At 45.1% G+C, this 27,895-nt stretch overlaps 1 protein-coding gene across 1 annotated transcript in view; it reads right to left on the reverse strand.

The window, feature by feature from the left end:
• Window positions 1-9,835: 9,835 nt before the first annotated feature.
• Window positions 9,836-27,895, reverse strand: part of LOC146059101 (uncharacterized) — a 44,585-nt gene continuing 26,525 nt past the window's right edge. The window contains exons 2-4 of the mRNA XM_083171223.1: window positions 17,787-17,973; window positions 11,106-11,319; window positions 9,836-10,281 (exon numbers count right to left, since the gene is read on the reverse strand). Coding sequence (XP_083027349.1) covers window positions 10,212-10,281; window positions 11,106-11,319; window positions 17,787-17,973 — 471 coding nt within the window. The 3' untranslated portion in view covers window positions 9,836-10,211. The remainder of the gene's footprint in view (window positions 10,282-11,105; window positions 11,320-17,786; window positions 17,974-27,895) is intronic.

Here is a 27,895-nt window from a genome sequence, read left to right on the forward strand (position 1 = left end):
TAAAAACTGTTTGATAGAGTATATCTGTCCATTAACCATAAATTTATCAAATTTTCTTTCCTTTACTTTTACAGTTCTACATGCGAGACAGGAGCCACATCGGTGAAAGCCAATGGTTCTGATCGCCTGACGTGGCTCACTATCCGTAGAGCTGTGAACCAAGTGGTCCCTTAATGAAGGGGCCTTCCTATATATAAATTGAGGTCTCTCCGGGAGCTCTTTTCCAATTACAGGGTCATTTAAAAGGAGATGCCAATTATTTTTAAAAGTCCTCTCGATATCCTTATGAATTGAGCTATATTTACTAATAAAGGCCCATTTGTATTTATCTGGATTGTCAGAGTTTTTTGTTGTAGTTCTTTTCTCCAACAAAGCAGGGCGTTCAATATTGTTAGTTCTTTCTTTTGCCCTATTAAGAAGGTCCGCAGGGTATCCTTTGACACTTAGTCTCTCAGAAAGCTCTTCCAATTGTTCTTGGTATACAGACTCGTCGGTACAGTTACGCTTTATACGTGAAAACTGGCCGAACGGTATAGCGTCCAACCAGTTTTTATGATGTTGACTTGTGGTTTGTATGTAACTGTTCGAGTCCGTGTCCTTCCTGAATGTTTTTGTCTTGAGGATGTTATTTTCAATATATATTCTCAAATCAAGGAAGGAAACATGGTTTTGGCTACAGTCAAACGTCAATTTTATATTACGTTCGTTTGCATTTAGTTGGTGACAGAATATTTCCAAATCTGCTTTTTCCCCTGACCAAACAAACAAGATGTCGTCTATAAAACGACTCCAGGACACCAGGCCTACCCCTAGCACGCCACCCTGCCACACTACTTGATTTTACCAGTGGGCCATAAATAGGTTAGCGTAGCTAGGGGCAAACCTGGTGCCCATAGCCGTGCCAGTACACTGGAGGTAATATGCACCCTCATGCAAGAAATAATTATTCGTTAGAATAAATTTAATGCTGGACAGTAAAAATGTTTTCATACAATCTGACAAAGTGCTTTGGTCCAGAAAATAGGTGACTGCCTCCAGTCCTTTCTCAATATCAATGATGGTACCGCTGGGTGGGTGGGTGGGTGGCAGGTACCTTTGGCAGGTACCGCTGGGTGGGCGGGTGGGTGGCAGGGACCGCTGCCGCTGGGTCCCCGTGAGCGCTGGGTGGGTGAGCGGGCGGGTGGCCGGCCGTGAGTGCTGCCGTCCGTCAGCGCTGGGTGGGTGGGCGGGCAGGTGGCCGGGAGCGCTGGGCGGGCGGGCAGCCGTGGACGTGCGGCTGTGCCCTGCGCAGCGTGACCTCGCAGCGTGACCTCGTCACGCTGCGCACTGCGGGGATTGGGAGAAGCCGGGCAGCGTCTGAGTGCTCAGACGCTGCCCGGCATTAAACTGCGCATGCGCAGTTTAATCCCGAAATCCCGGGATTGGAAATTCCAATCCCGGGATTGAAATCCCGGCGTTTTGGGGGCCAAATCCCGGGATCCCGCCGATCCCGATCCCGGGATTGGCCACCCTAGCGACCTCGGACTCCCATCTGGTACCCGGCTTGCAGGACTTTGACCGGCGCTGAGATGTTTCCTCCTCAGCGTCTCTGGACAGAATGATTTCTGTCCAGAGACGGCCCTTTAATGCCCGCATGCTGGGACTTGTGGTTCCCCAAGTCCCAGCATGCGGGGTAGGCTTGCTGGGACTCATAGTTCGCCAGTGTAAAACAATAGTTTTAATTCTTTTTTTTACACAAATCATCAGCCCGATGCCCACCGCCCAGGGGCATCGGGGACAGCCCCGGACTATCAGCATGGGCTGGTAAGTCCTGGAGGGGGGGGGGACCCCTTCATTGGGGGGGTCCCCACTTCCCCAGGACCCCTGCCCATGCTGACCAGCCAGGGGGTTAATGCTTTGGCCGCGGGAGCTTATATAATAAGTGTCCCCCGGCTGTGGCATTACCCTGCTGGCTGGTTGTGTCCGGTGCTGGTTCTTAAAATACGGGGGACCCCTAGTCACTTTGTCCCCCGTATTTTGGGAACCAGCGCCGGACCTTGAGCCTGGCGCTGGTTTCATAAAATCAAGGGGACCCCTATTTGTCGGGGACCCTGATTTTATGTCACCAGCACCGGCTCAGTGAGCCCGGGGCTGGTTATACTCGGGCGGGGGACCCCGCGCTCGTTATTTTTTTTTTTAACCCTTTCTTTTATTTTTTTACAGCAGAACCCTGCACAGAACATTGCGATCTGTGCAGGGTTCTGGCTAATTCGCCTAACAGACCCTGGTCTGAAATAAGTGCGATAATTAGTCACCTAAATAATGCGATGTGCAAATGCGCATTGCATTAAATAAGCGACTTGTATAGTTTTCTATACGAAAACATCTGGATGCGATAAAAATGCGAATTAATCTCGCATTTTTATTCAGCATACCTTAACGCACATAATATGCGATTTCAGTCCCTGAGCGCATCACATTAAATTTGCAATTTCTATGAAAAATGCGATATCGCCATTTTGTGGTCTAATTACCGCAAAATAAGCAAAATCGCATCCCATAGAATGTCACCCTCTATGTCAGACAGAACCTGAAATATCTGACTGGGAATTAATTAACAGGCTTGGATGGGGACCACTGCTTTAAAGTCAGATATCTCCGGTTCCCAAGGGCCGATTTTTACAATTCTTATATGCATGGAAAGAGGGGACCCTCAGCTTTCAGATGAGGGTCCTTAGACTCCTGGGGGGGTTTCTGGGTACTCAGAAACCCCCCCTGCGTGCGCTATTGGAAGCCATGGCATGCTGTGAGATCCATTACTTGGTGTTTCAGGGATCAAAGGAGCATGTGATATGCTCCTCCAATCAGGGGCTCCTTTAATCAGCATGTGCCAAGCTCCTCCAATCAGAGCTCGGCACATGCTGTCCTGACTCCTGACCCATGATGCTGATGAGGGGTGGGTCTCTGCACCACAGTGAGGGAGGTGCAGGTTAGGGACTTCCCCTGCTGCTACTTTCTACATCAGCTGAGAATTCAATGTAAGTCCTGCAGCTGCACACAGTGGTAGAGTCGCAGAGCAGGCAGAGCACAGCGCCTACATAGTCTGGCGCCTCCCTGCTTTGCAGGCTCTGCAGAGTGGGCAGCGCCGGCCCTGCTCCATGACCTCTATCCTCTCACAGAATCTATTCACATTAAACATCCCGCCCTGCCCCCTATGGGCAGAGTCCTCCGCTAACTTGGTACTCAACCTGCACTATACATATCACCCACACATCCTTAGGGCCGGATGTATCAAGCTTCAAAAGTGATAAAATGGAGAGTGATAAACAATCAGCCAATCAGCTCCTACCTGTCATTTTTCAAACCCAGCCTGTGACATGGCAGGTAGGAGCTGATTGGCTGGTTGTTTATCACTCTCCATTTTATCACTTTTGAAGCTTGATACATCTGGCCCTTACTCACTCAACAGCCCTGACCCTGCCTCTCAGGCTGCTCAGGGAATTGGACCACTGTTTGCTATTGCTGTGATCGGTCTCTCAGGTGTATACTAGAGATATATACCATATTTTTAGTATTAGTTTTAGAGGATGAAAACAGGAAAAAAAATATTTTGAACCGAATAGTGTAATAAAATATTGAATACTGTATGACCGCTCCCCCCCTCCCCTTGTACTTGTATGCCCGCTCCCCCCCTCCCCTGGTACTTGTATGCCCGCTGCCCGTTCCCCCCCATCCCCTGGTACTTGAATGCCCACTGCTCGCTACCCCCCGGTACTTGTCAGCTCACAGAGGCCCAGGCAGCAGGGATCATGCAGTGTGCTGTGGGGTCCGTTCGGCGAATGGGAAATCTTCTGCGGGGTCCCTGCATCAGATGGGAACTAGTAGCGCTACTCGTTCCCATCTGCCGCAGGGACCCCGCCGATGATTTCCCATTCGCCGAGCAGACCCCACAGAACACTGCATGATCCCCGCTGCCTGGACCTTTGTGAGCTGACATGTACCAGGGGAAGGGGGGAGCGGGCAGCGGGTACACAAGTACCAGGGGAGGGGGGGGGAGCGGGTTCATCTGCGGCTCCTGAGATGCTGGTGCGGAAGCAGCATCCAGGACCTGGAGCTTTTTGCAGTATTCGCTCCATAAGACGCACATACTTTTCCCCCCACTTTTTTTGAGTAAAAAAGTGCGTCCCATGGTGCGAAAAATACGGTAACTGATTTTTTTTTTCCTTCCTGTGTACTGTCTGTTTGATATCATTGGACTATTTGTGTGATTATTGTGTGCTCCCTGGACGGCGCTACTGACAGATCTTTGCACCGCATATTAATAACCTTTCTGTATTTTGTAATTTTGGATTTCTGGAAATTGAAGACAATGACTCAGATATAGAAGAGGTTTCCTTCTCTGCCGCACCATCCAATGTGAACCGCAGGTAGGCCATAGACAATTGATTGATTGACTGTTTCTTGTATAGCACCAGCATATTACATTGTGCTTTACAACTGAAAAACAGTATTAAACCAACACTAGGTAATAACAGATAGACCAAGTAGGATTATTTACTATGAGTACTATACTGTACAAAGCTCAGATTTATATATTGTCCAACCTTTGGCCAAGAATAAATAAATGCTATAATAACGTATTGGGAACACTGGGAACACACAGTGCTTTATGCATGGAATGTCTATGACAATGCTTTCATGTGTGTGGGTTTCCTTTCCAGACCTATTAAACACCATGTCCGAGACCCGCCACATAGTCCTGGCTTCCTAGCGTGATGTGATGGTTACATAACATACTTTCCATTTCTCCATAAACCCCCTGGTGGTGCCTGTGTCTGTGTATGGGATCAGTATGAAATCCTGGCGGTCGAAATACCAATGCCGGAATCCCGACCGCCGCAATGCCGACAAAGGGGGGCCGTGGATCGCCCCCCCCCCCTTGTGGGCTCGCTGTGCTCGCCACACCCATAGAGGGACAAAGTGCCGGCATTGCGGCGGTCGGGTTTCCGGAGTCGGTATTTCCACCATTGGGATTCCGATTGCCGGGATTTTGACCACATCTCCTGTGTACTACCAGCCTCCCAACCACTATTATATACCGTCATATGAACAGGCTGTGTCCTAAGGCATCTCACGAGTTATTTACTAAGATGGAAGATCTGTTCCCATGGGATGTTGCCAACCAATTAGAATCTTATTCTTATTTATTTAGCACCCTCTAGAACAGGGAAGGGCAACAAGCGGCCCTACACATCCCAAAAATAAGGCAAGGCATGCTGGGATGTATAGTTCATCAACATCTGGAGGGCCGCTTGTTGCCCACCCCTACTCTAGAAGATAATAGATTAGAATGTGATTTGTTGCCCATAGCAACATCCCATCTGGAATAGAACTCTCATCTTAGTAAATAAACCCCCTCATGTCTGATAAATGGCCTGTTACAGATGTAGCCCGTGTCATTTTTGCAGGGGCTGCCAATTCTATTGCCAGCCCCCGCCAGCTCCCACCAGGAGAGACCCCGCCACTGCCGACAGTCCCCCTCGCTGCCCCGATCCCCCTCCCCAACCCTGCCCATCTCCCTGAAGCGGAGATGGGCAGGGTCCTGCTTCCCAGCCACCGAGAGACTGGGACGAGCTTGAGACGCACGCGCGTCCCAGTCTGATGTAGTCCCTCTCCGCCAGCTCTCGCCAGCGGGGACGGTCTGGAGAGAGCCAGACAATAATGAGAGGGGCTCCATCTGTATGTAGCTACTTTGGAAGATGTTCTAGAATAATGTCCACACAGGACGGCGTCTGTCTGCAGGGATCTGTGTGTTGTCTCTAGAGATGTGCCGATTCGATTTACTTGATTCTCAAATCTGAATCTTATTGGCTGTTACATATTTTGGCTAGCCAATAAATCCGAGTTAAACCGAACCCGCAAATTCTAGTTGTCTCATATGAAAATTGGGTACTCTTTACCTAGAAGGGCGCCCGCTATTGGAATCGTGGGCGTCGGGGGTAAAAAATCGCGGCCATCGCAGGTAAATCGCGGGTACATTAAAATCGGGTGCCCGCGATGACCGCGATTTTCCCATAGGGATCAATGTTAAAAACGGTGATTGACCGCGATTTTAATGTTAAATGCCTCAATGCCCGCGATTTGGCCATAGGAATCAATGTTAAATGGGCCACAGAGCCCTAATAGTCACCGTGAACTCTGAAATGGCCCCCACAATTGTTAACGCCACCCCAGGATCAACGTGAACCCGAAGCGTGGCGAGCGCAGCGAGCCCGCGAGGGGCGGCGGTACGCGTCCTCCGACCTTTTCATGCCCTACTATCCACGTCTGCGTGGAGTTGAGAATAGAATAGTGTGGCGAGCGCAGCGAGCCACCGAGCCCGAAGTGTGGCGAGCGCAGCGAGCCCCGCGAGGGGACGCGGATACCTTCACAGGTAAACGCGTCCCCTCGCGGGCTTCACAGGTGTCCGCTTTTCGCCACGGACACCTGTGAAGCCCGCGAGGGGACGCGTATAACTGTGAAGGTATCAGCGTCCCCTCGCGGGGCTCGCTGCGCTCGCCACGCTTCGGGCTCGGTGGCTCGCTGCGCTCGCCACACTATTCTATTCTCAACTCCACGCCGACGTGGATAGTAGGGCATGAAAAGGTCAGAGGACGCGTACCGCCGCCCCTCGCGGGCTCGCTGCGCTCGCCACGCTTCGGGTTGGCGTGGATCGTGGGGTGGCGTTAACAATTGTGGGGGCCATTTCAGAGTTCACGGTGACTATTAGGGCTCTGTGGCCCATTTAACATTGTTTCCTATGTAAAAATCGCGGGCATTGAGGCATTGAACACTAAAATCGGGTCCAATCTCATTTTTAACATTGGTCCCTATGGGAAATCGCGGGCATCGCGTCGCACCCGATTTTTAGTGCATTTGATGGTCGCGATGGTCGCGATGGGCGCCCTTCTAGGTAAAGAGTACCGAAAATTGCCCCGAAAGACAGCAATCCCTCTATAAGAGATTAGTCTCATTCCCCCACAACATTGTTCCATCCTGACAGGTTACCCACATTTTGACATCTCAGTACACTGTTCCTCCGATGACTATACAGTTGCTTCCAATTTCAATGCAATTATAATCCCACGAGGGAGATTGTGTGGAACATTGGAGACTATACACCTGAGGTATCCAATAGGTGCAGATCTATCCTCCTGAAATATAAAGTGCGGACCTTTATGCTTAAACACCAGAGTTCCAATTTTAATGTATATGTGTTTTTATAGAGATACACCTCTTTATTATTATTATTATTATTTTTAAATATAATTATGTATATGTAATTTTCTTCATTATATGTTGTGTCTAATATTTTTTAATGGTTAAATATGTTTTTTTAATAAATTGGCTTTAGATTTTGTAGCGCTCTCTTCTTAGTAAATATTTATATACCCCTGCAATGCTGACTGTCTTCCGCACCCACCCTTTCTGGCGGGTCTGTGGGGACCAAATTATGCATATTGTAATACTGGCATGGCCCAGCAGGGAACCAAGAAGACGTGTTTGCGCAGGCCACTCCCCCAGTGTGGGACATTACCATATGCCCCACCTCCATCACACCCCTTTTACATCCCACTGGTGCTCCACCCCCCCCCCCCCCCCCCTGTTTTCCAAAAAATAGTATGGTGTAGCTGCACAGATCCTTATAGCCCACAGTACTGCACCAACCTACCATATACTTTATCACAGCTATTTAATAATTTGAGTGCCAACATCTCTGAGAGAGATGTGCAAAATATCCTTTAAAAATACCAGTGTCACTCACATTTGTTATATAGATTAAAATAAAAATGTTGAGTAAAAAAAGATTGGGCGAAATGTAATAGGGTGCGATTTTTAGACTTTTGCGATTTTTGGTCATAATCGGCCAAAAACGCATTTTTTCTAAAAATCGCACATGTAATAGGGTGCGAGTCGCGGGAAAAATCAAATTTTTTCCCACGAATGCGCACATTTTAAAGATGCGATTTTCAGTCACACTGAAAATCGCATCCAGATGTTTTCCCATTGTAAACTATAGAACTTGCATATGTAATAGGATGCGAGTTCTAAAGTCGCATATGGGACCTTACCAAAACCCACAAAAAAAATAGACCAGCTTCTTGTTGGCGATTTTTACAGAACAATGCACAAATCTTTGTGATCTGTGCATGGTTCTGTCCAAAAAAAGGTTAAAAGTTAAAGTAAAAAAAAAAAAACGGCGTGCGGTCCCCCCTCCTAAGCATAACCAGCCCCGGGCTCAAAAAGCCGGTGCTGGTATCATAAAATCAGAGGGACAAACAAATAGGGGTTCCCTTGATTTAATGAAACCAGCACCAGGCTCAAGGTCCAGCGCTGGTTCCCAAAATACGGGGGACAAAATGACTAGGGGTCCCCCGTATTTTAAGAACCAGCATCAGACCCAACCAGCCAGCAGGGTAATGCCACAGCCGGGGGACAATTATTATATAAGGTCCCGCGGCCAAAGCATTATCCCCGTGGCTGGTCAGCATGGGCAGGGATCCTGGGGAAGTGGGGACCCCCCCCAATGAAGGGGTCACCCCCCTCCAGGACTTACCAGCCCATGCTGAAAGTCCGGGGCTGTCCCCGATGCCCCTGGGCGGTGGGCATCGGGCTGATGCAAAGTGTAAAAAAAAGAATAAAAACTATTGTTTTCTACTGTAGAAGCCTACCCCGCATGCTGGGACTTGGAGAGTCCCAGGGACCGACCTACGGGCTCAAGGTAGGTAAGTATCAGTATGTGTGTGTTATGTATGTATTAAACTTTTATTTTTCAGGGTGTCAGTGTGTTTTATTTAACTATTTTTTGTACTGTAGAACTACAAGTGCCAGCGGGCCCTTTAATGCCCCGCATGCTGGGACTTGTGGTTCTCCAAGTCCCAACATGCGGGGTAGGCTTGCTGGGACTCATAGTTCTACAGTAGAAAACAATAGTTTTTATTCTTTTTTTTACACTTTGCATCAGCCCGATGCCCACCGCCCAGGGGCATCGGGGACAGCCCCGGACTTTCAGCATGGGCTGGTAAGTCCTGGAGGCGGGGACCCCTTCATTGGGGGGGTCCCCACTTCCCCAGGACCCCTGCCCATGCTGACCAGCCACGGGGATAATGCTTTGGCCGCGGGACCTTATATAATAAGTGTCCCCCGGCTGTGGCTTTACCCTGCTGGCTGGTTGGGTCTGGTGCTGGTTCTTAAAATACGGGGGACCCCTAGTCATTTTGTCCCCCGTATTTTGGGAACCAGCGCTGGACCTTGAGCCTGGTGCTGGTTTCATTAAATCAAGGGAACCCCTATTTGTTTGTCCCTCTGATTTTATGATACCAGCATCGGCTTTTTGAGCCCGGGGCTGGTTATGCTTAGGAGGGGGACCGCACGCCAATTTTTTTCTTTTATTTTTTCAACACAGCGCACTGTACTGAAAATGTGCCGATTTTCATGACTGAAAATTGCACATTTTCAGTACTTAAAACTGCCCGAAATCGCACCATATCGCACTTTTTTGCCGCAAATTCGCATCTCATTACATATGCGAATTCGCGGCAAAAACCGCGATTTTTAAAGGTGCGATTTGGTGCGATTTTTTTCTTACGAATAAAATCGCACCCTATTACATTTCGCCCCTTGTTTCCTATACAAGGCAAACATTACAGGTCATTATGATGGAGAGAAATGTTTGTTTGGCAATTTTACACCTATTTTGACAAATTCACTTGGCACTCAAAGGGTTAACACATGAATATGGGTCAGACCAGTACAGTAGTACAATGGGAAACATTGACATTAGTGGGAAATAACACATCAGACACTGATTGGCTTGTCTTGCTTTTTATTGTTCACAACAGATTCATATAGAGGCCGCTCAGCGACCAAATTACTCCATAGAAAGTGAGAGCAAAATGATGTTTCAAACTTGCTGGATATGGAGAGAGGGAGTTGTGAAGACAGAGATTGGGGGTAGGGGTATTACCTGTCAACAGGACAGGCTTGGGTAGGGGGAATAGCCGTCAACGGGACTGGCTTGGGGGAATAGCCATCAACGGGACTGGCTTGGGGGAATAGCCATCAACGGGACTGGCTTGGGGGAATAGCCGTCAACGGGACTGGCTTTAACAGTTGCACAAACTCATAATGATCAAGTTTGATGCAATAAACTGACACAAGTCAAATCAATTAAACTTTTCAACCCTCGGCATTCATTCCTCCTCCTCCTGCCACTCCTGCCATAGGAAGCCAACATCAATACGTTTCTTGTAGATGACCGTCCTATAAAAACAAACTTTGATCAGTGACTGTTATTGTAAAGACACAAACGTTTGCCATGTACAAGTCCTCTCATTATTCCCTGGCCTGCTGCTATCTAGCACCTGCACATGTTAGTGGCCCTTACTGACTACATTTCTCTGTGTGATTCCTCTTTGTACCAATAAGAGCGCTGATACTGTGGGTGTGACATGACAAGGACGGCCCCATACAGTAAGCCCAGTGTACAGTGATGTGAGATCCCTCTAATGGGGCTACACACCCAGAGATTTTGGTCTATTTTCTAAGTGATCTGACTAGATTGCCTAGAAATGAAGCACACATCGCTGTATGTAGGACCCATAGTGATAGTGATGTGTGACCCCATGCGTCGCTCTCGCTGGGAGATATAGATACTACATGCAGTAATAATCTAGTCCTCACCTGTGTTCTCTCTTTTGAGAACGTGGACAGTGACAGATCGTTCAACGCAGAGCGCTGGTGCAGTCCTGAGCGCTGTGTGCTGAGCGCTGTGCGCTGAGCGATCTAGCATCATTCAGATCACTGATAATATCGCTACGTATATAATTTACATGACTTCATTTCTCCTGTAGCATTGCTCTTCTTATATTGTTACACTCATTAGTATCATGATATATACGTGTATGTCATACAAGTAGAATACCAGCCCATCAGCGCTTTGTGTGGTAGAACTTGTGTAGCAGCCCCAGCTGCAGCAGATATGGAGATAACGTTTCTACATCACAGCATGTGTGTAAGACAAGAGACCTGAAATCCACCCCAGAGACCAGAGCAGGGAGGACGCGAGTATTGTACTGGCAACCTACCTGCGCGAGGAGTCACTGGTGGTATCTGAGGTATCTGAGGAGGAATCAGAGGATTCAGAGCTGGTGCTGCTGGTGTCTGATGAGGATGATGACCGGTCCGTCAGGTTATAATAGCCACTGCTGCTGCTATTGGAGATGTCATAAGATGATACGGTGTCATCCGTCATCATGGACACTGGGGACTCCTCACACCTCTTCACCTCACTCTTGCAGGCTATAAAATGATAGACAGAAGTTTATATGGACAACATCAGCTGCTTATTATAGTAAATGTACCCCATGCTGTTTATTGGCTATATCTAACAGGCTGCGAGATCTGTTCGGAGGCGCAATCTCCTCTGTAGATATAAAGCAGAATAATGTATAAGGCAGAATCAGGCTGGTGAGATAACAAGCTCCTGTCCCCTCACAGATTTCCCAGCCTATTACATATATACTAGTTACCTGCCTGTCACAGATCTCCCAGCCTATTACATACATACTAGTTACCAGCCTGTCACATAACTCCTAGCCTATTACATATATACTAGTTACCTGCCTGTCACAGATCTCCCAGCCTATTACATACATACTAGTTACCTGCCTGTAACATAACTCCCTGCCAATTACATATATACTAGTTACCAGCCTGTCACATAACTCCCAGCCTATTACATATATACTAGTTACCAGCCTGTCACATAACTCCTCCCTGCCTATTACATCCAGATCTTCCTCCAGCGTTCATTTTGCACAATCCAGGACGGCCCACTGCAAATACCACCTTTATTGGGCACCTTCAAGGGATTCCAAACCTTCCAACTCCAGGGACACATACGGCAGCATTTCAGAGACATAAGTATCACCTCCTTGTCCAATTTTATTGTTATTGTTACATTATATTGTTATTTTTTATTATCTATGTCTTTCCAGCTGTTATTTTAACCTATATAATATTAAATTTGTACTATCCAATTGATCCAGTCCTAGCGCTCCACTACCTTTTTTTCTTTATTCTTATCCCTAGAGGGTTAACACCCCTCAAGCAGGAGCAGCTTAGCAACACACCCCACAGGGCGCCTATTCCTACTCCGAGTACCCCATCTCGAGTATACCCACTTTTTCTTTATACTAGTTACCTGCCTGTCACAGAACTCCCAGCCTATTACATATATACTAGTTATCAGCCTGTCACATAACTCCCTGCCTATTACATAAATACTAGTATACTAAGTGCCATTTTAAATAAGTGCAGAGTTATATCCAAGAAGGAGTTACATCCAGGAAGGGGTTAAACCAGGTTGCAAGAGGCTTCTGTCCCTTCTGTTTTTTTTTTTGTTTTTTTTTTTGTTTGTTTTTTTTCTCTTGCTTGAAGCCCAGGTGCCTGACCTGTTAAAGGGTCCACAAAGTGCAGATAGTGTGCTGCATGATCTGAGAGTGGGGCCACTGAGGAAAAAGTGCAAGTGGAAGAAATTACAGAGGAAGCAGACAGATACAGGTGTGAGGACACCAGGAGTGTGACACAGCTGCAGGAACAGATAAGTATCAACTTTCTTATATTTTGATAAAAATTAACTTGTAGTGTGTAATTGCATTGTAATTTAACTCTCTACTGTATACTAGGGGGTTAGTCGCAGGGAGGTAGATAAAATGGGTGGGGCCCTGATTGAGAATCTCACTCAGTGCATGTTGTGCAAGATGTATGCGCACCTGGAGCAAGAGTCCCAGTGCGAATACATCTGCACGAGATGTGAGCGAACGTCCGCCCTGGAAGCCCAGGTCACTGATCTAGAGCGGACCGTTCAGCGACTGAGGGATATTTCCAATCTTGAGCAAAGCCTTAATAGAACGGTGGAGGAGTTGCAGATGGGGTCACTGGTAGAGGAGGAGGATCAGGTAGCCAGCTGGGTCACGGTTAGAAGGGGAAACAAGAGGGACAGGAGGGACAGGAACGACATCTCGGATCTATCACACCCGAACAAATTTGCCCGGTTGGACGAAGTTTCGGGGGAGGATGGAGACGAAATGACGGAGCTGGAGGAGACGGCTCCCTCTAGCAACCAGAGGAGCGGTCCCTCTGGCTCAAACGGGATGACAGTTAGTGAGGTACCAAGGCAGATAGTGGTGGTAGGGGATTCCATCGTTAGGAGAACAGACAGGGCAATCTGCTATCGGGACCGCGATCGCCGCACGGTCTGTTGCCTCCCGGGTGCTCGGGTACGGCACATCGCGGACCGAGTCGACAGATTGTTGGGAGGGGCTGGGAGCAACCCGGCGGTCTTGGTGCACATCGGCACCAACGACAAAGTCAATGGTAGGTGGGATGTCCTCAAGAAAGAGTATAGGGAATTAGGTAAGAAATTAAAGGCGAGGACATCTAGGGTAATTTTCTCGGAAATATTACCAGTGCCACGCGCTAGCTCAGGGAGGCAGAGGGAGATCAGGGAGGTAAATGTGTGGCTTAAGGATTGGTGTAGGAAAGAGGGATTCGTGTTCATGGAACACTGGGCGGACTTCTCGGTCAGGCGCCATCTTTTTTGCCGTGATGGATTGCACCTGAACGAGGAGGGGGCTGCGGTGCTGGGGGGAAGGATGGTTAGAGGGTTGGAGGAGATTTTAAACTAGGCGACGGGGGGGTGGGGGCAGCAAGACATTATGGGACCATCAGGGAGAGAAGCCGGACTGGGATCAGGAATCATATGGGGGAAGGAGATGGGGGGGGGGACGGAGACATAGACAAAGCCCTGGGACATAACAAGGGTAAAATCGGGGGTAACTCTCAGGGTGCATCAGGAATGTCATGTAATAAAATGTTATGTTGTAACAGTCACGTTACCCCATTACAGTTCTTAGGTACAGATGATCTTAGTATACGGGAAGGAGGGAATGACAGAGGAAGAATTCCCGGAACTATGGAGAGGGCAGGCAGTGTGCATGGTGGGGAGGCCTGTAGAGAGTCTATTGAAGGGGAGAGGGGAAAGGGGAAGCTAGTAAAGAATTCAAATGGGTCCTGGGGTGAAACTAATCACAATATTAGAGCCATATCTAAAAATAAACATAAATTAAAATGCTTACTGGCTAATGCAAGAAGCTTAGTGAGTAAAATCGGGGAGCTTGAAACGGTGATCAGTAGGGATGACTACGACATCATTGGTATTACAGAAACATGGTGTAATGAGTCGCATGACTGGGCATTAAACATGGAGGGATATACACTCTACAGGAAAGACAGGGAAAATAGAAGGGGCGGGGGTGTGTGCCTATATGTAAATAATAACTTAACATCATGTGAGAAAAATATGAGCACAGACCTGGAAGACGACAACTCAGAGACAGTGTGGGCAGAGATAACCGACAATAATAAGAAACCAAAAAACAAATTTATAATAGGGGTATGCTATAGACCACCAAATATAAATGAAAGGGAAGAGTCTCTTCTTTTAAACCAAATCAAACAAGCATCAAATCAGGGTCAGGTATTAATTATGGGGGATTTTAATTTACCCGACATTGATTGGGAAAACGAAACAGGTAAATCAGCAAGAAGCAATGGGTTCTTAAGCTTACTTAAAGACCAGTTTATTACACAAACGGTAGAAACTCCAACTCGTGATGAGGCGCTCTTGGACTTAGTATTAACAAATAACACAGACTTAGTTTCAAACACAAAAGTAATTGAACAATTAGGGAATAGTGATCACAATATGGTTTCACTGGAAATCAACTTCAGTAAATTACATCAAAAAGGATCTGCAAAAATACTAAACTTCAGAAAAGCGAACTTTGAATTATTCAGGGAAGCCCTTACAGGAATTGGGTGGGAAACGGTTATGGAGGGAAAAAATGCAGAGGAAATGTGGGATACTCTAAAAATGGTGCTTGATTCACTAACTATTGAATACATTCCTAAAGTAATTAAAGGTAAATTCAACAAAAAAAAGCCACCATGGTTGGACAAAGAAGTAAGGTCAGCTATCAACAATAAAACCAGAGCCTTTAAATTCTATAAAAATAACTTAAATGAGGAGGCGTTCGCAAAATACAAAGAATCAAACAAAACTTGTAAAGGGGTAATCAAAGCAGCTAAAATATTATATGAAGAGTGCATAGCCACTGAAAGCAAAACCAACCCAAAGAAGTTTTTTAAATACATAAATAGTAAACGTTTAATTAAGGAAAACATAGGCCCACTAACTGATACTAGTGGAAAAAGTGTTACTGAGGACAAGGGAAAAGCAAAACTGTTAAATGAGTTCTTCTCATCAGTATTTACTAAGGGAGAGCAGACTGTGGAACGAACATTTACCACAAACGGGACAAATAAGCCAGATCTCATTGTAGATTTCACGCCGAAGGAAATAATACTGAGGCTAAGCAAACTCAAAACAAATAAGTCACCAGGGCCAGATGGGATTCATCCGAGGGTATTAATGGAATTAAGGGATGAACTAGCTACCCCCCTACATTATATCTTTAGCAAGTCACTATCGTCAGGTATAGTACCAAAAGATTGGAGAATAGCAGAGGTAGTGCCAATATTCAAAAAAGGAAAAAAGGAAGATCCCGCTAATTACAGACCCGTTAGTTTAACATCAATTGTGGGTAAACTATTTGAAGGATTTTTAAGGGATGGTATCCAGGAATATTTAGATCATCACCGTCTACTCAGTACTAACCAACATGGGTTCGTGAAAAATCGTTCATGCCAAACTAATCTACTAGGGTTCTATGAAGAGGTTAGCAAAAACCTCGATAATGGAAATGCTGTAGATGTGATTTTCCTAGATTTCGCTAAAGCATTTGATACTGTCCCACACAAGAGATTGATTAATAAAATGGAGAACCTAGGATTGGGTGAAAATATCTGCAGATGGGTAGGGAATTGGCTATGTAATAGAGAACAAAGAGTGGTTGTGAATGGTGCCGTATCAGATATGATACCGGTACTAAGTGGAGTGCCCCAGGGCTCGGTTTTGGGGCCCATTTTGTTTAACATTTTTATTAACGATATTGGGATAGGGTTACTCAGCAATGTATCCATCTTTGCGGACGATACAAAACTTAGCAAACTCATCAAATCACCAGAAGATGTCACCATGCTTCAAAATGATCTTGCAATTCTAGATGAGTGGGCTAAAAAATGGAAGATGAGGTTCAATGTAGATAAATGTAAGGTTATGCACCTTGGGAGACACAACCAGTGTGCAAGTTACAACCTTAGCGGAGAGGAACTGGGTAATTCCATACTTGAAAAGGATCTAGGAGTCCAAATAGACAGCAATCTAGGATGTAGTGCCCATTGTAATGTAGCTACAAAAAAGGCCAACAAAATTCTGGCATGTATTAAGAGGGGAATGGAAACTAGGGACTCAAGGGTAATTATGCCACTATATAAAGCATTGGTAAGACCTCACCTAGAGTATGGAGTACAGTTCTGGGCCCCACACTATAAAAAGGACATCATAGAATTAGAAAAAGTCCAAAGGCGAGCAACAAAGCTTATTAGGGGAATGGAGAATTTAAGCTACGGGGAGAGATTAAGCAATTTGGGACTATTTACATTAGAAAAGAGACGTTTAAGGGGGGACATGCTCAACATGTACAAGTATATCAAGGGCCAATATAAGGAACTGTCACAAACCCTATTTTCTACTAGAAAGGAATCTAGGACGCGAGGGCATGAGTATAGATTAGAAGAAAAAAGATTTCATTCAGCTATTAGAAAGAATTTCTTTACGGTCAGAACAGTCAAACTCTGGAACTCTCTTCCCAGAGAGGTGGTAATGGCTGGCTCATTAAATGCGTTCAAGGCAAAGTTGGACAAACATTTACTGGAGAAAAACATCCATGGGTACAAATAAGAAATATAATTTGTCTGTAAAATACCAGAACCTACCAAATCAGCAATGGATATCTATACCAGGTTGAACTAGATGGACGCAAGTCTTTTTTCAGCCTTACCTACTATGTAACTATGTAACTATGTAGTTACCAGCCTGTCACAGAACTCCCAGCTTATTACATATATACTAGTTACCAGCCTGTCACAGAACTCCCAGCTTATTACATATATATATATACTAGTTACCTGCCTGTCACAGATCTCGCAGCCTATTACATATATACTAGTTACCAGCCTGTCACAGAACTCCCAGCTTATTACATATATATATATATATACTAGTTACCTGCCTGTCACAGATCTCACAGCCTATTACATATATACTAGTTACCAGCCTGTCACAGAACTCCCAGCCTGTTACATATACTGTATACTAGTTACCTGCCTGTCACATAACTCCCAGCTTATCACATATATATACTAGTTACCTGCCTGTCACAGAACTCCCAGCTTATTACAAATATACTAGTTACCAGCCTGTCACAGATCTCCCAGCCTATTACACATATACTAGTTACCAGCCTGTCACAGAACTCCCAGCCTGTTACATATATACTAGTTACCTGCCTGTCACAGAACTCCCAGCCTATTACATATATACTAGTTACCAGCCTGTCACAGAACTCCCAGCTTATCACATATTGTCTGGCACAGAACTCTTAGCTTATCACTATATACTAGTTACCTGTCTGTCACAGAACTCCCAGCTTATCACATATATACTAGTTACCTGCCTGTCACAGAACTCCCAGCTTATCACATATATACTAGTTATGCCTCTGCACCTGGGGTAAGCTTACCTTCACTGATCAGGTACTCCATGATCTCAGCCACGACTGCTGCCGCGTCCTCTGTGACCAGAGTAGTATCCGGCTCAGTGGGGCATTCCACAGACACCTTAGACACGGGGGTCTGCTCGCTGGTGGGGGGCTGCACACTGGTGGGGTGCTTTGCCGCTCCCTTCTTAAGCCTCGCAGACTTGCTTGGCTGTAAGGAGCAGAGGAAGAGACATCATGAGCTGTGACTACATAACTCTCCGCAGTGCAAGCACTTTCTACCATGGAAGCAATAGAACAGATCAGGTCAATGGAGCCAGCTGTAACTGGCATATTTTTATAAATAGACACCATTGATATATGCACCCTCGATAAAGGGAAACCATCGGGTTTACCCCATCGATAAAGGGAAAACATCGGGTCTAACCCATTAAAAAATTCTACATCATCCATAAACCATCGATGACTATTAATCGATTGCCATCCCTGCTCTTATTTTATGATTGACAACACCTTTCTTAGCAAGTAACCAGTTCAACACAGGTGACAGCAATCCTAATATCAGAGGGAAGCCCAGGAAGGGGACATGTTGGTAGGTATGTATGCATGAATAATAATATCAGAGGGAAGCCCAGGAATGGGACATGTTGGTAGGTATGTATGCATGAATAATAATATCAGAGGGAAGCCCAGGAATGGGATATGTTGGTAGGTATGTATGCACGAATAATGCTATCAGAGGGAAGCCCAGGAATGGGACATGTTGGTAGGTATGTATGCACGAGTAATAATATCAGAGGGAAGCCCAGGAATAGGACATGTTGGTAGGTATGTATGCATGAGTAATAATATCAGAGGAAAGCCCAGGAAGGGGACATGTTGGTAGGTATGTATGCACGAATAATGCTATCAGAAAGAAGCCCAGACATGGAACATGTTGGTAGGTATGTATGCATGAGTAATAATATCAGAGGGAAGCCCAGGAATGGGACATGTTGATATGTATGTATGCACGAGTAATAATATCAGAGGGAATCCCAGGAATGGGACATGTTGGTAGGTATGTATGCACGAGTAATAATATCAGAGGGAAGCCCAGGAATGGGACATGTTGGTAGGTATGTATGCACGATTAATAATATAAGAGGGAAGCCCAGGAATGGGACACGTTGGTAGGTATGTACGCACGAGTAATAATATAAGAGAGAAGCCCAGGAATGGGACATGTTGGTAGGTATGTATGCATGAGTAATAATATCAGAGGGAAGCCCAGGAATAGGACATGTTGGAAGGTATGTATGTACGTAAGAGTAATAATATTAGAGGGAAGCCCAGGAATGTGACATGTTGGTAGGTATGTATGCATGAGTAGTAATATCAGAGGGAAGCCCAGGAATGGGACACATTTGTAAGTATGTACGCACGAGTAATAATATAAGAGGGAAGCCCAGGAATGGGACATGTTGGTAGGTATGTATGCATGAGTAATAATATCAGAGATAAGCCCAGGAATAGGACATGTTGGTAGGTATGTATGTACGAGTAATAATATTAGAGGGAAGCCCAGGTATAGGACATGTTGGTAGGTATGTATGCACAAGTAATAGTATCAGAGGGAAGCCCAGGAATGGGACATGTTGGTAGGTATGTATGCACGAGTAATAATATCAGAGGGAAGCCCAGGAATGGGACATGTTGGTAGGTATGTATGCACGAGTAATAATATCAGAGGGAAGCCCAGGAATGGGACACGTTGGTAATATGTATGCACGAGTAATAATATCAGAGGGAAGCACAGGAATGGGACATGTTGGTAGGTATGTACGCACGAGTAATAATATCAGAGGGAAGCCCAGGAATAGGACATGTTGGTAGGTATGTCTGCACGAGTAATAATATCAGAGATAAGCCCAGGAATGGGACATGTTGGTAGGTATGTATACACAAGTAATAATATCAGAGGGAAGCACAGGAATGGGACATGTTGGTAGGTATGTATGCACAAGTAATAATATCAGAGGGAAGCCCAGGAATGGGACATGTTGGTAGGTATGTATGCACGAGTAATAATATCAGAGGGAAGCCCAGGAATGGGATATGTTGGTAGGTATAAATGATAAAATCAGAGAAGCTATAAGTGATGATGTTATTACCAGTACTGTACTAGGGATGGCCATGGTTGCGATTGCCATTGATGGTTGCCATTGATGTCAATAGTGCAACTGTCCATCAATAGTGTTAAACTATGCAATGGATGTCCATCGATATTTTTACCTATCAATGGTCATCCATTGTGTTTCACTGGTTGGCCTGTGCCCCAATCAAAACACAGGGGCAGTGTTTTGCAGATGTCAGGGGCAGAGCTATGCTCCATGTCCTGGGATCTTTGGAAAAAATAAACAAAAGCAAAACATCGGTTTTCCTGTGCCATCGATGGAGAGAAACCATCTGGTTCTCCCTCATCTATAGTAAAAGTATTCAACATCGGACATAAACCATCGATGATTCGGAATCATCGATAGTCGATAGCCATCCCTGTAATGTTCTACACATATTTTATGCAGAGCACCAGAGCCGGCCTTAGGCATAGGCAAACTAGGCAATTGCCTAGGGCATTTGGAATGCCTGGGGGCATCAGGAGCTTCTGCTGATTAAAATGATATGCAGCATGCCTATATTCTGTGTGTGAGTGAGGTTGTATCTGCATATGAAATAGTGTATTCATGGAAATCACTGTAACATAGCATTTCGTATGCAGGTACAGCCACAGTCGCACACAGAATATAGGCATGCCACATATCATTTTAATCATTGGAAGCTCCTTGTGTGTGTTGGTCATAACAATGCAAATAAGACAAATTTTCAGCAAAAAAGGCACCCAACCTTAGCAGAACTGGCCAGGAGCTGCATGGCCTATTGAGGCAAGATGTACATCTGTATCCAAGCAGAGACAGAGGTCATAGTGTTAGCGGCTGTGCAAGTGCTGTTTGCGGGTGGGTTGGTTGTGCAATAGTGTTTGGCATATGTGTAAGGGGCATTATGTGTGTCATGTATAAATGCATTAATAATGTGCGACATATGTGTAACAGGCATTATGTGTGTCATGTGTATAAGGACATTAATAATGTGCAACATATGTATAATGGGCATTATGTGTGTCATGTGCATAAGGGCATTAATAATGTGCAACATATGTGTAAGGGGCATTATGTGTGTCTTTATGTGTATGCAGGGCATTAATAAAGGTTGGCATAATGTGTAAGGGACATTATGGTTATAAGGACATTAATAATGTGTGTTATGTGTAAGGGGCATTACTGTGTGGTATTATCAGGGGTGCCGAAAGAAAGGGGTAGGGGGTACAAATTACCCAGGCCAAAGTCTGATAGAAGGGCCCAGTGGCCCTCCCCTTAAGTGACAGCAGCAGCTGCAGCTCCTCTGCCCAGCACACACTGCTTTGTGCTGGGTTGCAGTGTGGCCATGGAGGTGCTTAAAATACAATATTTTCTCAAGATTTTTTCTAAGGGTATAATATGAATAATGTGAGGAGTAATGTACATAAGGTAAAGTGGTACTACTATGTGATGTAACGTGAATAAGGGACACCATCGCATGATATAATGTAAATAAAGTTGCACTACTGTATGGCATAATTTGAATTGGGGATACTATTGGGTGGCCATGCCCTTTCCCAGCAAGAACACACCCCTGTTTGGGCTGCGCACCGAATGTGTGCACTGTTTCTATTTAAAATATTAAGAGCACCAAAATGATGACTGCTATGATGAGGGTTGATGGTGCTGGGAAAGGGGAGAAGGGTCAGAGGCGGAACTAGTGGCGGTTCTAGGGGCACCAGCCAAAATCTTGCCTAGGGCATCATTTAGGCTAGGGCCGGCTCTGCAGAGCACAGGCCGGGCTGCTGTCACAGCAGCTGCTGCAATCTGAGCTCTCAGGTGATTGGCAGATAATTGGCAGCATGCCAAAATGAAAATAGTTACATTTGCAGAACTGCAGGAAGGGAGCAGTAACTCTTGTACAGTGGAGAATTCACATTACATGCAATGCAGACCTATCTGAGCTCACAGAACACATGGGATAGACATGAGATAATAAGGCAAAGAGGCAAAAATCATACTCGTCTACTCTTCCAGATAGGCCATGAGGCTCCCATAAATTGGCCCCAGGTCACCCGCAATGCCTTGCCCCTCCTGCCAGCACTTCCAACTTAGTCCGCTGAGCCCTCCTTACCCCTGCAAAGTGGGTGGGGCAATGACACGATTCCCATTAAACCACCTAATCATAACCCCGCCCACACTTTGCAATGTTGGTAATAGCAGGGGGCAGGGCTATAATGATGCATCGCATTTTCACGCCCCCAGGCCGCCTTCTCCACGCCACCTCCCAGGGGTGATTTAACAGAGCAGACTGTCGGTGGATCCCCCTTCTCTTCACGGTGAGGTAGGCTCTGCTAGGAGGGTCACCACTAAGGCGCATGGGCAGTTAGTGGCAGTTACAGTCAGGCAGGAGGCGCATGGGCAGAAGGCAGCTACTGGCAGAGTAACCTACGTTTATGTCAGCAGCAGAAGTGCTGTCGAACTACAAAGCCCAGCGAGAAGGGGAGATGACACTTCAGTGCTGATAATGTGAGAGCCTGTGAGGCTAATGGTAAAACGTGAGTGTTACTACACAACATGTCCACATTATAAGACACTGCTGCCTGGGAATTGTGCAGGGGAAGGTACAGGAGAGGTACATCATATCACCCACCCATGTACCCCTAATGTTACATACAGGGAACATCACCTACCCATGTACCCCTAATGCTACATACAGGGAGCGTCACCCACCCATGTACCTCTAATGCTTCATACAAGGTGAAACATTCATATTTTACAAGTTACTAGTTATAGTTACCGGTCAATCAAAATGATACCTACCCCCCATATTTAGGCCTACAAAACTGGACAAATCACCTCCCAATCTGCACAGAAACACCCAATATCGGGCGAGCTCCCCCCTATTGCAGCCTGTGATAATCCTCTTTAAGTGTAATGTACAACCCATAAATATAACAGCGCACTTACCTTCCTGCTGGGTGCAGGGACGCACAGTTTGCTGCACAGACAGCCCATAATATCTCCAGAGGTACAGGAAAATTAAAATATAAGCGATATAGCAAGAGAGCATAAAATATGCTTCTTCTCCTGACAAATGCAGAGACTCAGGTGATGGAATCCCTGTAGCACAGAGCCTCTGTGATGTCATAATGGTGACATAGTTACAAAATGGCCGCTATGCTTTTTTTTTTTTCAATCATCTTTATTGAAATATTATTAATACAAACAAGTGGGATGCGGTCATTTGGTCGAATGCATTATGGTCGAATGTCATTACATCGAATCCATTAGGTCGAATTGCTAAAAGGTCGACATGATTCTAGGTCGACATGGGAAAAGGTCGAAATGATTCTAGGTCGAAAGGTCATTAGTTCGACAGGTCATTAGGTCGACAAGGTCATTAGTTCGACATTGTCTAGGTCGACATTCACAAAGTCGACATGGGGTTTTTCACTGTTTTTTGAGCGGACATGTGCTGACAGGCGGTATTTCATGCCCTACCATCCACTAGGGCGTGGTGGGAGAATAAAATAGTGTGCGAGCGACGCATAGCGAGCGCAGCGAGCGATGCGAGGGGATGCAGTGCACTTTAAACTGTGTCCATGTCGACTGTGTTGACATTCAGGTAAAAAAACAGTGAAAAACCCCATGTCGACTTTGTGAATGTCGACCTAGACAATGTCGAACTAATGACCTTGTCGACCTAATGACCTGTCGAACTAATGACCTTTCGACCTAGAATCATTTCGACCTTTTCCCATGTCGACCTAGAGTCATGTCGACCTTTAAGCAATTCGACCTAATGGATTCGATGTAATGACATTCGACCATAATGCATTCGACCAAACGATCCCAACCCAAACAAGTATAGAAAGAGCCTGTTAGGTACATGTGATCAATATTACACATCACAAGTAGAGACAACAGGCTTCTACTATCACGTGATATACTGGATATAAAATTTGGTTAATCAGGTGATAGTACACATATGCATATATATTTAGCAAAGAACAAATTTCTAAATAGAACTGAAGGCAACATAAATATAGACAAAATATAGAAATTACAAAGACAGACAGGGTAAGAAATCGTGGGGGGGAAGCAATTATCATATAGATAGGTTCTGAAATTTCTTAGCAAGTTACATTAAACCAGCAAATTTTTAAAAGTGGTAATTATATGTGTTTTAATATCAACATCGAGAGTATTAATGAACAACGTCCATTTCTGGTAGAATTTACGGTACCCGTCCCGGAAGTCTAGTCTCGCACACTTTCTCTCGAGGTAAAGGATCTGTAGCAGTTTTTGTTTAACATTCAGCAGTTGTGGAGCGGATTTTTTCATCCCAAAAAATCAGGATACATTTTCTTGCGACTGTTATAATTAATAGTAGAGGAATTGCGGTTCTATGGATCTTATCCATTGGCCATTTTTAAATGTTGAGTCCCATCAATGCCGAGGGATGAAAATATAAGTTCATAGAGAACATATCGTTAATATAAATAATGATTTTGCTCCAAATTCTCCTTAATTTGTAACAGTCCCACATACAGTGTGAGAGATCTGCCCTGGGAGTTCCACATTTGTTGCAATATCCCATTATTTCCAATACTATGTGTCTCCATTGATAGGGTGTAATGTAAGCTCTATGCGTGGTTGTCAGGTACATCTATTGGATATAAACAGAATTTAACGACTTCAATAGATGGTATATCCGCTTTCCATTTATTTAGTAGCACTGTCCATTATGGATGACCATCGCAACAATTTTCTAGGATCATCTGATATAGGTGTTTCAGCTTATATGGCTTATCCAAACTAAACATAAAAAGTGAGTCTATGGATTTTATGTGCACTAAGGGGGTTATTCTGGTTCACTTGCAAAGGCACAATCACTCTCTAATGGACTAAACCATATGCACTGCAGGTGGGACAGATGTACCATTTGCAGAGAGAATTAGATTTGTGGAGGGGGGGGGGGGGTGTACTTCAAACTGATATCTATATTGCAGTGTAAAAATAAAGCAGACAGTATTTACCCTGCACAGAAACAATAAAACACCAAAATCTAACTCTCTCTGCACATCAGCCCCACCTGCAGTGCACATGGTTTTGTCCATTAGAGAGTGATTGTGCCTTTGCAAGTGAACTAGAATAACCCCCTAAGTTAGGTTTAATGGTGTTTATAAAGGACCTTGCTTGAAGCTACTGTACATGAACATATGGGAATGGGGTAGTTCATATTACCCTGGGTCAAAAACCTTACTGGCCAAATCTAGGCCTTTGTCTCTCCATGTCCTGTTTTTCGCAGGACCGCTCCAGTATTTTGGGGAGGTCCTGCCCCCTGCCCAGGGCCGCCATTGTCCCGCTGCAGGAGGGGGGGGGGGGGGCAGTTGGAAGTCCCCCCAGCCTGAAGGGTATAGACGCTGTGTGCATCTGTACAGCATCTATTCATTATCGCAGAAGGGCGGGCCTGAGGACACATCATCCCATGAGGCCATGCCCTATCATAGGCCATGCCCCTTTTCGGGTGATCGCATGGCTCCGCCGCGCTAGTGTCCCCTTTTCACCTTCACATATGTTGGGAGGTATGGTTAATCAATGACGGAGGAAAGGAGAGATTACCCCATAAAGGAATATATTGAGAGATTAAGGGGTTCCTATTACACATATTGTTCATTTGCAGCCATGCTTGTATTGGAGGTTTATGGGGTGTAGGTGCTCACTGTTTTCAAAAGCTCATAGGCAGCACTCAGCTGGCCAGATAGGAGGAGCAACACCCACTCCTTTGGAGATTCTCTGAACCTTCAGCAGAGATGGCGCAAAGAACCAGTGGATGGTATGTTTTTATTCTGGATTTCTTTATTTCTTTTTAAAATGTTTAAAAAGAAGAACAACATTCATAAAGTTACATATACATGTTATCACATTATTATCGTACCTTCCTTTAATAATATCATATATTCTCCTATTCATTTTTATCTCTACACATATTTGTTGTTTGTTTCTGGAGATGTCCTAAAAAAAAGATTGTATCACATCATTCATCGTGCATACACATCCCCCCCTCCCCCCGTGTCCTAGTTACATTCATTGTTTCCTCTACAGATGTTCCTGGTCTTACTTCTACCCAGACATTTATTTAGATTCATCCTCCCTTACTTCTCCTTATACCATTACCCAGTTCTAATATATACTGTGTGTATATATATATATATTTATATATATATATAAGCCTACTCAGTGGTCGAAGTGGGGCGGTATACGGGGGTATGCCATACCGCCACTTTAATCTGATCACTCAGCAGCGCATATTGTGCTTTTGTAATACCCCTGTACAACGGGGCAGTCTGGCAGGGGACGTTGATGGACAGGGGGGTGTCCGAAGGTGCGCACTATATTCACTCTTTACTTTTCCATACCCCCACTTCAAAATTTCCATTCCCCCACTTCAAAATTTCCACTTCGACCACTGAGCCTACTAATAGAAACACTGCGCTACAGTATAGCAGCCGACACCCAGTGTCGACAAAGAAGGGGTTGCCTTTTTCTAAATTTTTGAGAGTTTGACGTATATGCGAAGACAGAGCAGAAACCATTAAAGAAATTGATGTGATGATTGTTAACTATGTTGCTAGAGGTTACAACAAAAGAGATCTAGAGGTAGCCAAACATTAGAGCCCAAAACAAAAAGAGAGGAGGATATGAAAGCAAAAATCCCATTTTAATCCCTGTAGCCAAGAGATTGTTAAAGAGGCGAGAAGCCTGTGGCCCATGATTCAAGCCGACTCAAAATCTCAAAACTTTTGCCCATGCCACCATCTTACCCAGTTTCCGCAGAAAACAAAATCTCAAAGATTTACTAGTTAAGAACGATATTTCAAACTTCGGTAAAAAAATACTGAGTACTTTTCTGACCAAAAAGCCAGGTTGCTATAGGTGCATACATTGCACAACTTGTGGTTACTTGGAAACAGGTAACTTCTTCTCTCACCCACATCCCGGAATTAAAATCCCCATAAAACAAGTGTTAACTTGCTCAAGCTCCTATGTGATTTATTTCATAAGGCGAAACGCGTTGGCCATTGATACCAGATCCTGGACAAACATCTTGGAGGTTCACCTGCTCAATCATCTGACCACCATTTTCTTCCCAGCGACTTTGGAAGTCCACGGCGCAATCCAACCATCTACCTGGACACTTGGCCACGAGGTTGAAGGTAGGCTTACACAACATCAGCCACTCCCTCGGTGAGCCCACAGGAATACAAATCGCCGTTTATTCTGGACTCCAATATAATATTTGGGACTACTTCATAGAGTGGACAGTGCGGGTCCTTTATCCTCCACCCCGGATGGGGTTATTCAAATACACGTGAGATCTGGTCATCTTATATTGATTTTATATGCAAATTTCATGTGCATTCACACCTTTTGCACAAACGCAAGATCAATTTGCACAATGATAATGCTGCTATACATGAAATTTTAATTATTGTTGTATTTTAATAAATTGTTTAATAATTTTTTGAAATCTGATTCACTCATCCTTCATTGTCAGCGCTGCTTTTTGTGTTATTTTTTGTTTCCTATTGCATGGGGACTGACCCTCCCCATTCAAGCAGCTGCTCCCTAATTGAGGCAACAACTTTAACCAAGCGCTCCCACGAGTACATACAGTAGTGTCTACTCAATTCTTTTGGTACATATTTCATAGGGTGTCCCTGCGGATTACTGTACGTGGGAAAGACCACCCGGACACAGGACACACACACACACAGAAGTGCAGGACGCACTGTCACACCTATCTGTGGCCTCACACACGTGGGGTGAATGAGGTTGATGTTACTGTGCTGCACTTGGAGTGAGGAACACATGGGAGAAGAAGAAGCTCTTAATATCCCATATACATTTGGATCACGGTGTGAGTCACCAGGGAGAAGAAAACCAGAGGAAAGCGGTTTTTGATGTTAGAAAATACCCTGTGAAAAAACTGGGAATTCGCTCATAAGAAGT

The sequence above is a fragment of the Crinia signifera genome, chromosome 2, assembly GCF_055691185.1.
Source record: "Crinia signifera chromosome 2, ASM5569118v1, whole genome shotgun sequence".
In the NCBI taxonomy this organism is placed as follows: Eukaryota; Metazoa; Chordata; class Amphibia; order Anura; family Myobatrachidae; genus Crinia; species Crinia signifera.